The sequence below is a fragment of the Eurosta solidaginis genome, chromosome 5 (genome assembly GCF_040869045.1).
Source record: "Eurosta solidaginis isolate ZX-2024a chromosome 5, ASM4086904v1, whole genome shotgun sequence".
In the NCBI taxonomy this organism is placed as follows: domain Eukaryota; kingdom Metazoa; phylum Arthropoda; class Insecta; order Diptera; family Tephritidae; genus Eurosta; species Eurosta solidaginis.
The window spans coordinates 43,854,070-43,869,565 of record NC_090323.1 but is presented as its reverse complement, the minus strand read 5'-3'; the positions used below and the strand labels follow the sequence as shown (position 1 = coordinate 43,869,565).

The window sequence follows — 15,496 nt, the reverse complement described above, 5'->3', positions numbered from 1 at the left end:
TAGATGCATGTGCCTAAGTTAAAGAGAGCAAGCTGCATCCACTTGTAGTAAAGTTAACTTATTATACCATGCAAAAAAAAAAAAGGTAGACGTAACGTAAAGTTAAGTAGATAGGTTTAATTAACTTAGAAGCAAGAGAAAAAAAAAAAAAAACAAAACAATACCAGCACTGACTGATAAATGCAAAACAGTTTACGTTTTACCTGAACATGTAAAACGATTTCATTAATTTTACTATAATTTTAAAAGTTCACATTTTGCCTGAACAGGTAAAACGATGTCGTTAGTTTTACTATAAATTTAAAAGTTCACGTTTTACCTGAACATGTAAAACGATTTCGTTAGTTTTACCAGAAATTTAAAAGTTCACGTTTTACCTGAACATGTAAAACGATGTCGTTAATTTTTCTATGAATTTAAAAGTTCACGTTTTACCTGAACATGTAAAACGATTCCGTTAATTTTTTTAATTTTTTAAATTTTAAAAGCTTACGTTTTACTTGAATATGTGAAACAAATTCTTCGAGGAGTATGATTTACCCCAAATTTAGTCTTAGTTGCGTTTATAACAATTTTCTTAGTACATATTATATATAAGTGTCATTATACTATGCGTTATACCGAATTGATATTTTGTTAAACTCAAAAATAAGTGCTACTACAACAACATATTAATTTTGTAAGGGGGCCTAAATTATCGGAATTTGTATCCAAATTGTATAGCCCTAGAATAGGTTTGTGAATGAAACGAAAACGGGCATTTAACCAAATTTTTACTTTGTATGTAATATATCTACTATTCATAAGCACATTTATTTACAATTTTTTTTTTTCACACCAAGCGCTTATAACCCTTGTCAAGAAAAAAGGGGGTGACATAAATATAGGTATAGCTTTAAATATTTCTTTTATAGCATACATACGGTAGTAAAAATGAAATTTGAATAAACTTGTAAATAATATGGGAATGCTGGCGTCGCCATTTATTTAGAAGGCACGTAGGGTCTACAGGTAAGGGGCCACCGGAATTTTAGGTGCGACGGTGGCCATGGCGTTTGAGGGTGGGCATAGCACCGGGCGTCGCAACACCACCCGCGGCGCCCCTCTATATATTCGGCCCTTTTATTTGTATTTTTATTTTTCAGCCGCTTTTTTCATTTTGATTTTGAACTTGTGGTAACCGGTCATTTCCGGTTCGGTAATTTTTTTTTGCTGCGTTAGATTTTGCTGCGACAATGACTAGCCATTGCGCACCACCACATCATGCCGACCGCCTTCCTTACTGCTTCAACTGTAAATGCGTTTCCATAACAATATTGACAATTACCTAAGTAGTATGGTTTCATTTGACTTGAAAAATGTTTCATTTGAAATGAAAAAAGTTTCATTTAAAATGAAAAAAGTTTCATTTAAAATGAAAAAAGGTTCATTTGAAATGAAAAAAGATTCATTTGAAATGAAAAAAGTTTCATTTGAAATGAAAAAAGTTCCTTTTAAAATGAAAAAAAGTTTCATTTGACCTGAAAATGTTATATAAACAAATGCCATAGTCGCTTTAACTCATTAACACGTTGATTTCGTGTGTAATACATTGTATACTTAGTTTATCATCGGTTTTACTTTGGCGCTGTATTCAGTTTAGTTTCGTGTACATCGTTGTGTTGCTAGCGTCAGAAGACTGATTTGACTTTATTCATTTTATTGCACTGTAAGTTTTACTTATTCCAATTAGTGTTTTCGTATGACACAGTTGACTTTCTTGCTCAATAAGACAATTGAGTACTGAATTGTTTCGTGGTTTATGAGCGGTTATTCATTTTACGAAGTATGACTATGTAAATGTGTGTAGTGGATATAAGTGCTTGATATTCTTTGTTTGCATACGCACTAATACTAATTTTTTGGTTAGTCCACTAATAACCTTAAAAGATGAATAATTGCAGCTCACTGGTATAAGCCCGAGCTCTACAATAACTGCAAATCAATCGACTAAAAAAGTCTCATAATAATAGTTTCACAAAAATTAGAAAAATTACTATCACAAACTAATTGGGAAAAAGGTTTTTCTAGGAAACTTAAAAATAAGTTAAATATTGAGCTGTAGAACTCCACCCGAAGCCAAGAACTTAAGCACGTTAGGGCAATCTTTTCTAAGAGTGTGCATATCACGGGATTCAAGGGGTTGTGTAACGCAACCCTTTCAAGGGGTTACCACCGTAATTTATAGCTTCCCCAACCCAATTGTCAATCTCACCTACTCGTGTCGAGTCCTGTTTCTTTAGCAGGCGAGGCTCTAGCGACCCCAATTTCCTTACTGGGAGGGGGCGGGATGGCCTTAAAGGTTTAATGTTGCCATATAAAATCGTTTCTGAGATAGTCCGTCTTGTACCCTTAATGGTGCTTGTTACCGGAACGTGCATATCGATAACAACCTTCGGGGAGTGTCTTTATCGTTAAAACAACAACAACAACTGTAATATGCTGACGACATTGGTATCATTCGTCTTAATATCGGCGCCATAAGTTCCCCTTACTCCAAATTGAAAAAAGAAGCAGTGGCCGATAACAGATCGAAGTACCATCTGTCATTACTAAAAAAGTCAGCGCATTTGTGTTGGCTGCCATAATTTCCAAATAGCAAATGACTATACTTCGCTCAGGCCGAACCATCATCTTTACTGGGTTCCCGGCCATAAAGTGATAGACGGTAACGAAAAAGCGGATGAGTTGACAAGGAGGGTGCAGCAGTCGATGAATCGACAGTAGATGTCCCAATCCGTTTAGGAGAAATCAAATAGGGACAGGAGTTGCTTATGATCCATCAAACAGGAAAAGGCGTGGACAGAAGCCCGGTGCTGCAAAATGTCTAAGATCATTAGCAAATACTACGGCGTTAAGAGTCACGAAGATGCTCATATCTCTAAAGAGAGAAGACTTAAGGCTCACGATGGCATACTAACTGGACACTGCCTTCTGGCGTCACAAGCTTATAAGTCAGGCCTCGTCAGTAACAGCAGATGTAGGAAGTGCGAGCTGCAGGAAGAAACGATTGAGCACGTTCTGTGTTCGTGTCCTGCGCGCGTGAGATCAAGGCTCCAGCTACTAGCAGCGGCAGAATTGCCGGATACCTAGGCCGAAATTAAGTTGGGTCCTAGACACCTTCCAGTATTTGCCAAGAGGACGAAGTTATTCTATAAAACAAGTTCTGGTACCTAACTGGGATGTTTCCGTTTGGTCGTCAAACAAATCCTTGTAATTCTCTGGACATATTCAGTCTATGTGACGTCTTTATTGACCAGGCTGTTCCACCTAACCTCAACAGTTGAATTCGTGCAACCTTTTCAGGTTATCAAAAGTCAAAGTCAAAAGTTAGGGTGTTATTGGACTAAGCAATCGAATCACTCAACCAACCTTATGACCTACCATAACGCCCTAGCCATAACCATTAGACTGGGTCGATTTATTAACCGATATCGCGCCATGGATTTTTCGATAGGATTTGAGCTCAGAAAAAAAGTTCCGCTATGCATACCCAAACAAATAATTTTCGAGCCTGCGAAAAAAAATGGCGAAAGGGTAAATTTTTCGACCAAAACACTCCCCAAAACCCAAAAAACATTTTTTTTTTCAAAAAAATGTTGTAAAAACGTTGACGATAACAGTTGTTGAAAAAAAAAATATTTTTTCGGTTTTGGGGAGTGTTTTGGTCGAAAAATTCACCCTTTCGCCATTTTTGTTTACTGGCTCGAAAATTATTTTTTTGGATATGCGTAGTTGAACTATTTTTCCTGAGCCCAAATCCTATCAAAAAATCGATAGCGCGATATCGGTTAACTTTCGTCCATACAAATCGACCAGGTTAATAACCATACCGTAGCAAAACAATTTGTGTTTAGCTGCCGGGCAACGCACAACATTTGCTTGATGGTTACCTAGCAACGTGTAGTTGTGTGCGTATCGGGCGATGTCGTGCTCACACGTATTTGTTGTCGGCTTCGCGTTGATGAAAATCAAAATTTTTAGATTTTTTCGCTTGACAGCTGGTCTATTTGATCGTGGCTGACGTCGTTGACAAGCATTAATCACCCTTATCGCGAGTTTTTTTTTCGCCCGAAAATATTCACAGTTTTTGTTCACCCTATCGCAGAGGATGGCGAAAGAATTTTTCGTGTTCGAAAAAGATTTCACCTTATCGGCAACTCTTTGTTCGGGCGAAATGAACAGCGGGAAACCCAAATTTGTTCACTTATATTTTACAGGCGAACGAGAGGAAAACAAAATGTAAGTAATTTTTTGTTTTGAAATTTGGTACTCGTATAATTATATGTTCTTTTATTATTACAAATAAATCAATAAATAATGCACAATTGGAAGCTGAGTGGAAAAAAGTGAAATTCCTCTATTGCTTAGTATTTAAATTCTATTTTTTATGACAACGTATCAGTCGGCCAAGTTATCCATTTTGGTCAATGGAATGGTTTCACAATGTGGAGCACCTCGCTGAAACAAGATTGGCTAAGACGCACTCCTTGGTCCTTTAGAACGCCTTTCCCTATGCGAAAAAACGAACACATGTACTCAACGTTACAACTGGTGGAACTCCAAATTTGTGCTTCAAGGGGGGGCAAGGAGTTGGTAAGATATCTAGCAAATATTAGATTGCCGGCTTGTTTACCCTGTAATATTGGCGAAAGCGAATTGAAAAAAATATAACTTGGTATTCAAAAGTGCTGAAAATAGTAATTTTTAGCTTACAGTGAATTATTTAGCTTCAAAGGGTTAGAACTGTCCCTTAATTGCCTCCGAATCACTTTCACATTTATATTCTCCTCGCGCCCAATTAATACCAACCTAAGTGCAATACTAAACATTATTTTATACATTTTTTATTTCTATTTTTGTTGTATTTTAAGGAAATATATGCTTCTTTACAAAATTTACACAATTGCAAGTAAATTATTTGTTCACTGCTGGTTCAAAATAGAGCGTCAGCTGTTTCGAAGTGAACTTTTGTTCGCCCGAAATTGCCGATAGGCGGAAAAAGTTCACCCGAACAAAAAAAGTGAAGGCGAACACTTTTCCGCGTGAACTTCGCGATAAGGGTGAATGTGTTAGTTTTGTGAGAACGTGCAATGAGCAATTTCGCGGAAGAAAAAGATTTTACGTTGCGGTTTATGGAAGCCTACGAATGCAAAGGTCGGATGGAAAAAAAATGCCAAAAATCAGGTAATTTTCTTAGTGGCTTAAGATTAGCATCTTATTATATTAAAATTGAATAAGCTACAAAACTGCATACTCGAAAAAATTCTTAGAAGAAAGTTGACAAATTTTTACGAAAATTCGCAAAATTTACAAGCAATAAAAAATCGTCATCTGATGACATGGTTACGTCTGCACGCTACGAATTTTCAATACAAATGGCGCTTGATGCTTTCTGCTTGTGCGGTGGCCGGGCAAGCGAGAATCACCCGAAACGCACACGAGTTGGTGTGCTTATTAACTTTTTGGATATTTTATTTTTTGTTGTGCATACCTTTTGACTAAGTGGCTTTTTAACTGTGGAATTTGTTATAAATTTTTTGCAGGTTAGGGCACCAATACCTGTACTTATAGGTAAGTAAAAATATGGTTATGACTAAGACATTATGACAATGTCAACTTTGCTAGGGTCTTTAATGGAAATGATTTTTAGGTTAACTGTTATTTTGGCGCACTGACACACATACACAATCAGACCGCAGGAGGTTTTCATCAAATTACACACGTGTAGGAGTAGTCAGTCGCATAAGAAATACCGTAGTGTCTAGATACAAATTTTTTTAAGAAAGCCTGAAAAAAGCCCTACGTTTTTAAACATACCAATTTATTTTATATGCATACATATAAAATAATTAAAAAGAAATTAAATTAAACAGTGTACTGGTAGTGTATTACAAATTTATTTGTACACAAAATTAAGTACTTAAAAAAAAAAGTTTGTTAGAACAAAGAAAAAAAACTACATTATAATGCGCGCACATTTTGCTGGTGATGTTGCCACAGCGGAGGCTCCGACAGATGCTGGCGATGATAGAATTGATAAAATAGAGAGCGAAGCTGAGCCTGAAGCAGAACCTTTGGATGCACGTATTGAAGAATTTAAGCAGGATACCAACAATATGGAAGTTGTCTCAGAATTTATAGATGATGTGCTGCATAAAGCCGAGGAAGAGGCTGTGAAACAGCAGGGCACGAAAAATGGTATAAAATCGCAACAGGTAAAATGGGGTTAAGGCTGGTCGGTGTTATGCAAAAAAAAAATACATGAAATATGTGTGTACGTAGTGGGTGTGTTTGCTAATTGCGTTTTTTGTCTCTCTTTTTTTTTTTTGGCATACATTGCAGCCAAAGGAGAAAACACGTCAGAGTAAGTGCTTTGTATTCGGTACCTATGCATTTGTTTTTTTTGTAATTTTTTTTAAGCTTAAAATGAATATTTGCTATTTTTTATTTCATGTACATACATATGTATAAATATGTAAAATACAATACACATTTTTTGCTGCACATAAAATACATTTAAAATTAGGGAAATTTAAAACTTCCTGGATCATAGTCACGCACACATTTTGTTATATAGAAAACACGTTCGCATGAGTCCTTATAAGCTTTTTCTGTGAATTAAAAAAAAAAAATGTATACATATACATATGTACATATATGTATAAAGAATTTAGTTATTTTAATTTTAATTCTAACTTCACACCTTATATTAAATTAAAAATATTTTAAGATCGAGCTATGTTTTCTGACTATACTCATACTACATACATTAGGGTGGGTCGATTTGTATGGACCAAAGTTAACCGATATCGCGCCAAAACGTTGGCGGTAATAGTTTTTTGAAAAAAAAATATATATTTTTTTTCATTTGATTGTAAAATTTTCATGTATACCCGTCCGACCCAAAAAATGTTCGCTAAAAACGGCGATAACAGTTTTTTGAAAATATTTTTTTTAGTAGGTCATGAAAAAAACTTTAAAAATCAAAGTCGAAAAACAGTCCAAAAAGTGAAATTTCGCAGGCTCGATAATTGTTTTTTTTGGGTATTCGTAGTGGAACTTTTTTTACTGAGCCCAAATCCTATCGAAAAATCGATGGCGCGATATCGGTTAATAAATCGACCCAGTCTAAAATACATATTTACTTACGCACATCCTTGCAAGACTGCAATGCTTCCTTAGCTACGTCCTGTATTTCAGGTGGCAATATAATAGGAATTTGTGCTTGTGCTTTTTGCACGCTAAAATCACCCTTTTTAGTTATCTGTAAATAGAAATGTACATAAAAAGATTGCAGATAGTCATAGTAAAATTAATATGACTAGAGTTTGCCCAGTGGCTGAAATTCAAGCACTACAGAAAGCACTATACTTTTACTTTCCTTTCCTTTTATTTCTCCTCTCCTCTCCTCTCCTCTCCTCTACTCTCCTCTGCTTGCCCTTCCTTTTACTTTCCTTCTCATTCCTCCCCTTTACTTCTTTTCTCTTCTTTTCTTTTCTTTTCTTTTCTTTTCTTTTCTTTTCTTTTCTTTTCTTTTCTTTTCTTTTCTTTTCTTTTCTTTTCTTTTCCTTTCTTCTCTTTCCTTCTCTTTTCTTTTCGTTTATTTTCTTTCTTTCCTTTTTTCTTTTCTTTTCCTTTCTTTTCTTTTCTTTTCTTTTCTTTTCTTTTCTTTTCTTTTCTTTTATTTTCTTTTCTTTCTTTCTTTTCTCTTCTTTCCTTTTTATTTATTTTCCATATTTTCCACATTTGCCTTTCCTTTCCTTTTGTTTTCTTTTGTTTTCATTTGTTTTCTTTTTTTCTTTTATTTTCTTTTCTTTTCATTTCTTTGCTTTTCTTTATTTTATCTTCTTTCCTTTTTATTTATTTTCCATATTTTCCATATTTGCCTTTCCTTTCCTTCGCTTTTCTCTATTTTCTTTAATTGTTTGTTTTTGTAAACCCTTTGAATATCAGCAAATAAAACTACACATTTACTCATATTTGCTGACGCTCGCTCGGGTTACTTTTTATATTTATTTTGAGCCAACTCTGAACTGCAACAGATAAACTTTTACTAAGAAGCTTAACATATCAGAAATATAGGATGTGTTCGAGCGCTGTTGTTGCAGCCGCGTTACTTTTTATGACAGAGCATCACGTTCTTCGGCAAATTTTAAGCAGCTGTGGCAACGTCGCTCGTTTGCTGAATGCAATCCCTAGCAAATTAAACGCAACAAAAAAATTTCACTGCGCTATTGCAGCACATTTTCAGCAACATTCCATTAATTAAGTAACACTTAAGCAATATTGCGCGAACACACTCACAATCACAGTGTTTGCCAAACCACTGCCGAGAATGTGCAATGTGCTTAAATTTTTCTGAAAAGTACCAATTCCAGCGCATATTTAAGGAATATTAGCTAGCCAAAATTGAACTAAAATTTATAAGCGCCTTAAAGTATGTGAAAAAATGTTAAAAGTAGTGCTCACTTGTGAAGGCAGAAAACTTATTCAGTATTCACATGCACTCGGATAAGGTTACGTTGAACTGGTCGGTCAATAAGACCTCACTTAGATTGAATGTATTCATAATGTTGCCAGAATTTGATTGATTTATCTGCATATAAATTTTAGTGAAATTTAAAAAAATATCCCTTAAATATGCGCTGGTTTTAATATTTTTGAGAAAAATAAATAGGCTTTTAATTGTTTCTAAATTACAAATTCTAAAGTACAAATTATTTGCCTTTATTTTTGAAGTTTTAAAAAATAGTTGTCCAAACAGGATAGGATCAATTTCAAATTTTTCCGCCCACACAAAGGGACCGTAATAATTTTAAAATGCTGGACCTCCTTTAATCTTTGAGGATAATCGAAAATACGAAATATTTTTTCGGCCTTCTTCTACATCTTAGATGATATAAAAGAAATAATAAATAAAATAAAGTAGTTTTAAGAACAAATAAAATAAAAAAGTTTGAAGAAAAAACAAGAAATAAAATTAATTAAAATACCATAAAATCAAGAAAATAAAATTGAATAAGATAAAAAACAAAAATAAACAAAAATTTAATTAAAAAACTAACATAAACTTAAGTAAAATAAAAAATAATAATATAAACTAAAATGAAATTAGATAAAAAATTAAATAAAAAAAATGGGTATAAAATAAAATACAATTAAATAACATAAAAAAAACAATAAAACAAAATAAAAGTAAATAAAAAGTTAAATAAAAATAATTTATTAAAATGAAGTAAATTAAAACGAAATGCATTAAAATAAAATATTAATTTACATAAAGCTAAAATAAAGCCAAATAAAACTGACAATAAATGTACGAAAGTAAAATATAATGAATTAGAAAAAAAAAAACAAAGTGAAATAAAAAATAAAAATAAAATGAAGTAAAGTAAATCGAAATAAAATAAATTGAGATAAATTATAAAATAAAAAAATATAAAATAAAGTGAAAAAATAAAATTAAATAAAGTTAAAATGATATGATGAAATAAAACAAAAATAAAATAAAGTAAAATTAAATAAAATAAAAAATAAAAGAAAAACAAAGTAAAAGAAAAATAAAACAAAATGAGTTATAGTGACAAAATAAATGAAATAATCTAAAATAAAGTAAAACAAAATTAAAAAAAATAAAAATAAAATTAAATAAATTAAAATAAATAAAAACTATTAATTTTTTTTTAATTTAGTTGTAAAACCAAAGCAAAAAATATATGCTAAGCTACCATCATCATTAAATTCTGAACACTTTGGCTAAAGACGAATTTTATCTAGAAGGTTTACTTGCTAAAAACTTTAAAGAAAGAGGAGCAAATCTATAACTCTTTAAAAACTTGCGAAATGCTTGAAATTATTTTGGTAAACATTTTGTGCTAAAACATACTTTAACATATAATTATTATTTTCTATAATGCTTTATGTCATATAAAAGGTGATGCGTTTCACAAATTTCTAGGTCTACAAACATTGCTCAAATTAATCAGCATTCAAGTATTACTTACCGTTCCAGCCAGTTGTGCTATGCATTTGGTATAACACTACCATATAAAATATTGTCTATTAGTTAAGTCTTGAATTTGAATTTTAGAATTTATTTTATTTCACCTTAAGCTCGGGATTATTTTCCGTAAATTCGCCGCCTCTCAAACGATCTAATATATCAACTGGAATTTTAAATTTCGGTGCACAACCGTTTCGCATCATATCCAATGATGACTCAAACTGTTGCATTGTTACCTAAGATAAAAACATTTTTAGGACAAAATAAGAAATAAAACACAACAAATTGTAAGAGAATCGAGTTAAACTATCAATATTAATATTTTTTTATTATGAAAATTATATCTCTTTGGACCTATTATCGAAATAATAATAGGTCTTTAGGTTTGGTTGAACTGGTCGGTCCATGAGGACTTTTTTTGTTGATTTGTCTGTATCCATATGAATACAGCTGGTTGAAATGTTTGTAGAGCACCTTATACACCATGTGACAAGATTGTTGTAAAGTTGATTTTTATCTTTAATATTGTGTATTTATATATGTATTATATTTAATGTCTCCGTAAAATTTGGTTTTTAAATGGCACCACGCTAGTTATTAATTTGTTCCGTTAGATTCGCGTTAGAATTTTCTTGGTTTTTAAATGGCACCACACGAGGTATTAATATTGGTCCGTTAGTTCATGTTACAATATCCCGTTACATTATGTTAAGTATTTAAAAACAAGTTTGGTTTTTCAAGGGCACCACGCCAGTTTTCAAATGTCACTGATTCTTATTAGGAGTGCACAAAAACCGCCCTAACTCCAGGTCAGGGAAGCATTGCATCTCCTAGCTCCCCCAAAACGCCAGAAGGAAGCACAAAGCCAACCTTGAGGCCTTTTTAAATTTTCAGCCCAACCTTGAGGCCTATTTAAATTTTCAGCCCAACCAAAAAAGCCCCAAAAATTGCAGTTCAGCCGATGATGACACTGCACGACCAGTACGACGTAACGACTGTCCATGAGGACTTCAAATAGACTGAATGAGTCCGTAGTGTTACCACAATTTTGTTTAACGACCAAACTGAAAACTGTTTTCAAAAACCAGGACTTATAAGCTAACTCCGTCCTCTTGGCAAATAGTAGAAGCTTTTAAGGACTTATGCCCCGTGTAAATTTTATAATCCGGAACTCCGGTTCGTAACATTTTTAACTGTACGTTTTTCACTTACAATTTTTTTCCAAAATATACTATTATAGTTGTTCTTTTTTATTTTTATTTTAATTATTAAAATTAGATCACATTATAATTTTTTTAAACATTTTCAATTTTATTATTTTTTACCTATTCAGTTTTTTTTTAACTATTATTATTTCACTTACCGCACAAACGCCTGACACGCATACTAACAAGATAATAAAATATTTCAATAAATTTAAAGTAATTAGCATATTCTTATTAATTTTTAGTTTTTAATATTAATTTATTTAAATTTACATAAAAGCCTTGTAACGAATCCTTAAAGGCTAAAAATCTATCTGTTTCGTTTCTTTTTTAACAATAAATTTGAGAAGCGTATGCCCGTAAATAACAAATAATAAACGCCGCAACGAAATTAAGTTATATTTATAATCTTACTTCAAATATACTATATACTGAAAAAAAAAATGTGAAAAGTTTGTGCGCCAATCGGTAATTTTTACATAGCGGAAAATTTTTGTATGATACACAATTTTTCTAAAACAACTTTGACCTGGAAAAACAGTAGCAGTATAATGGTAGTATCCTCTTCTCTCATAACAAAGGTAGCAGGTTCAGGCCGCGACAAATGTTACTTCGAAATACTTTAGGAAAGTTTTTCTACTATAACACAGGCAATAGTCTCTGTAGGTGGTGTTGTGGATTAAAAGTATCATTTCGTCGCTGCGCTAACGAAAACAGTTATGTGTTTTTTGAAAAAAAAATTTTTATTACATATTTCATTATCACTATATAGAGGCCACATTTCTGCATATGCCGTTTTTTTATATCTCGTTTGGTTTAGAAGTGACCGAAAACAGCTATGTGCTGACAGTCCTAGAAGTACTCTGAAAAACGGTTATGTATTTACTTGCTTATAATTTTTTTTAATCGCTGGGAATGTGCTTTGATTTCAATGTAAAAAATAATTACAAACCATCTTGCTTCCCAAGGCAGCCGGTTGTATGAGTCGAAGCAACTCGGGATTTTTCCCGACCAAGGGCTGTTATTTCAGTGTAACCCCATTTAATTTGTTGCGTCCCTCCCACAAATTGTCATCCTCACAGCAGATCTTTGCAGCGGGACTGCGCCATATTCTCTTGCTCCGGTAGGGTATCGATCCCAATCCGGGACCTGTACCTGACCCCGGTCCAGATAAATGGTTTTGCTGTGTTTGCCGGAAAAGAATCTTTTTAGGACGGTACCACTCTTGTCAGCATACATATGTATATGTAATACTCCTATATTGCTACAAAAGGCTAAGTACATTCCCAAACATCAGAGTGACGATATATTGCTGTTTAAACGTTTTTGTTTTTGTATTCAATAATCGAATGTACCTACATATGTAAATTTAAATTTTTTCTTGTCACACTTATGCTGCTACAATCACAAAAATTGTATTGTCTTGACAGTGAGTTTTGCTTTTTCCGCTTATTACCGAAGATATGCCATGGTTTGTGAATAAAATAGTTGAAACATGGTGACCTTGCAAAACAAAAAAAATCTTCATATCACCAACCAACTTCATTTTTTTTTATAAAAGTTCCGGAACACACCTAATATGTCGTTTCATTTATGCAATATCAGAGCCACTGATGACCTGATACGAAACTTCTATTCTCTCTCAATTCGTTTCCAGGAATGGGGCTCGAAATCAGCTGTCTGTTCATTCAATTGTAAACAAAAATTCTTCATATCACCAACCAACTTAATTTTGTTTATAAAAGTTCCGGAACACACCTAATATGTCGTTTCATTTATGCAATATCAGAGCCACTGATGACCTGATACGAAACTTGTATTCTCTCTCAATTCGTTTCCAGGAATGGGGCTCGAAATCAGCTGTCTGTTCATTCAATTGTAAACAAAAGTTCATTCGTTGTAAACAAAAGTTCATTCGTTTCCAAGAATGGGGTCTGAAGTCAAATTATTCATCTCTTTTTTTCCTTTTTTGATTGCTGCAATAGATATAGATTCAAAATAACTCCACTTAGTTAAAGCCACAAGTGAAACTCTCTTATCAGAAAGAACTAGCTTCTACCTTTGAGCTGTATCAAATCATTTCTTGATTGTTTTTTGTTCGAATTCTTTCAATTAGTTGAGCTAATTTGAGTGCTTAAAGATAAATTCGATACGTTTATTTGTAATTATGTCAAAATGGTGTTCTGAAGTTAATCATTAATTTATATTACTGACTTCCATGGCAAAAATGGATTTTGAGCTTTCGGCCATGATCGCCCCCCTCATCTGGAGACCTGTATCCGCCCGAGCGTTTTCTATTAGCAATATAGGAGTATTACATATATGTATGCTTGTCAGTGTGTCACGTGGAAGGGATGGTTGCATCGGACAGGATGTTCTGGGCTAGACCCCACAACCCGAAGTCTCGGTACCCATTATAAATCCTTTGTGGCTTCTTGCTGTTTATGCCTAAGGGCGTGCCGTAGTCTGCGCTTTAGCGCCCAACTACACTTTAGCTGCCCCGCTGCTCAGCAAGCCACAACAACACAGAAATTCTGCAGTTAAACTGTAATGGGTTAACTGGGAAGATCACGGAGATAGTTGATTTCATGAGGCGGCATAACATCCGCATTGCAGCGATCCAAGAGACCAAACACACAGCAAGATATTCTCTACAGACCTGCTCTGGACATAACGTCTATAAGAATGCGAGAGCGGGAATGGAGGCGGTGTCGTGTTAATCACCCACCACTCAGTGCAATATAATCTATTTGATCCCGACATCGGCATCACGCTACCGACTGTCTTACACCCTAAAATCTTGGGTGCGACGTTCGATCACGATCTACATTTTGGAGAGGAACTAAACCGCAATTGTACCGAAAATCCAGAGCCGTAATAAAATCCTCAAATCTCTTACCGGCAGCACTTGGGGTAAAGACAAAGAAACGCTCATTACTACTTACAACGCAATTGGCCGGCCGATTGCATGCTACGCGTCCCCGATATGGTCGCCAAGCCTAAAGCTTACTCACCTGAAGAAAATACAGGCCTGCCAAAACACTGCCCTCAGAACCGCTACGGGCTGTCTTCTTATGTCCCCACAACACCACGTACACAATTAGGCGAGAATACTCCCCATTAGGGAGAGAAATGAAATGCTAAACAATCAGTTTCTGTTGAATACCGAGAAATCTGGGCATCCCAACAGACATCTGATTGATGGGGCTTAAGGGGTAATCTCCGAAAGCATTATAAGGAAATACGGCACAAATTTCATACATTTCTCTACCGCCAAAAGCAAATTTTAATCATGTTTGAAAGCAGCTATGTGCTTCAAAACGGCGCAAATATTTATCACGTCGTTATGGGTTAAAAAAAATGATTTTTTCCTTGACACATCAATAACATACTTTCCATAAAATATTTCAACGAAATTTGCAAATTTTGCAAATGCACACCAGAAATAAGTTTTTTGATCTACTGAACAGTTACTGAAAAACACATAACTGTTTTTGTGAGCGCAGAGACGATTTTATAATCTTAGATTTCAAGGGGATTTGAGGTTATTTTATATTCACAATTTGGTTCATTTTCATTCTTATCTTCCCGACAAGTGAACCAGGGGCCGACCTGTTCTAAGAAAAAAAAATGTATCACGCGATTTCCTTGAAGGTTAGTACAGCGGTACTTCCTTGCCTAGCTTATTATTTCAGAAGATTTTCTTTCCGGGAAGTGGATACGGGACCAAAAAAAAATATATAATTTATGGTGTGATTTGCTTGAAATTCAGTACAAGGGTACCTCTTTGGCAAGTTAATATTTGAGAAACTTTTAATCCAGAAAAGTGAAACAGGGGCCGATCTATTTAAAAAATCCTATTTATGGTGCGATTTGCTTGAAATTTGGCGCAGGGTTGTCTATTTGTAAAAAGGGAATGCAAAATCTGTTAGTAACTTTATAAGTCAAGAACGGAAGAACCAATTTTAAAAATCAAAGCTGCATTAGTCTCGTATTTTCTGCGATATAGACCAAAATATCTATCAGGGTGATACCAGAATGTGTTTAGACAATATGGGTATCAAACTGGAAGTGCTTTTAACAAGGGGTGATGGGTAGGAAATAGAGCAAGAGAAAAGAGAAAAGAGAGAAACACAAAAAGCCGTAGGCTGAAAAAGAGTAAAAGGAAAATAAGAGTGGGAATCGGAGATGGAGAGAAAGAGAATGGTGAGAGCAATCTAGAGAAGGTAAAGATATGAAGAAAAAT

The 15,496-nt window shown here is 34.0% G+C and overlaps 3 protein-coding genes across 7 annotated transcripts in view; 2 read left to right on the top strand and 1 right to left on the bottom strand.

The window, feature by feature from the left end:
• Positions 1-1,677: 1,677 nt before the first annotated feature.
• Positions 1,678-15,496, top strand: part of LOC137253610 (trypsin-1) — a 45,711-nt gene continuing 31,892 nt past the window's right edge. Inside the window, exon 1 of the mRNA XM_067790865.1 lies at positions 1,678-1,708. The gene's annotated coding sequence lies outside the window, so the exon portion shown is untranslated. The remainder of the gene's footprint in view (positions 1,709-15,496) is intronic.
• Positions 5,795-15,496, top strand: part of LOC137252343 (caldesmon) — a 29,286-nt gene continuing 19,584 nt past the window's right edge. Inside the window, exons 1-3 of one of the 3 annotated variants that reach the window (XM_067787890.1) lie at positions 5,796-5,922; positions 5,984-6,257; positions 6,385-6,406. In XM_067787890.1, the coding sequence (XP_067643991.1) occupies positions 6,009-6,257; positions 6,385-6,406 (271 nt within the window). In that variant the 5' untranslated portion in view covers positions 5,796-5,922; positions 5,984-6,008. Of the gene's footprint in view, positions 6,258-6,384; positions 6,407-15,496 lie in introns of all 3 variants that reach the window. The other 2 variants (XM_067787889.1, XM_067787891.1) reach the window with 2 other exon arrangements.
• Positions 6,481-13,016, bottom strand: lush. Of its 3 annotated transcripts, none has more exons than XM_067787894.1 (5): positions 12,825-13,016; positions 10,150-10,281; positions 10,047-10,082; positions 7,192-7,306; positions 6,481-6,653 (listed from the first exon to the last, which is right to left on the bottom strand). In XM_067787894.1, the coding sequence occupies exons 2-5, from the start codon at positions 10,273-10,275 to the stop codon at positions 6,565-6,567; spliced, it is 366 nt and encodes a 121-aa protein (XP_067643995.1). In that variant the 5' UTR covers positions 10,276-10,281; positions 12,825-13,016; the 3' UTR covers positions 6,481-6,564. The 3 variants fall into 3 exon arrangements, with proteins under 3 accessions (XP_067643995.1, XP_067643994.1, XP_067643996.1); XM_067787893.1 differs by having other exon boundaries at positions 12,788-12,845; XM_067787895.1 differs by lacking the exon at positions 12,825-13,016 and adding an exon at positions 12,610-12,805.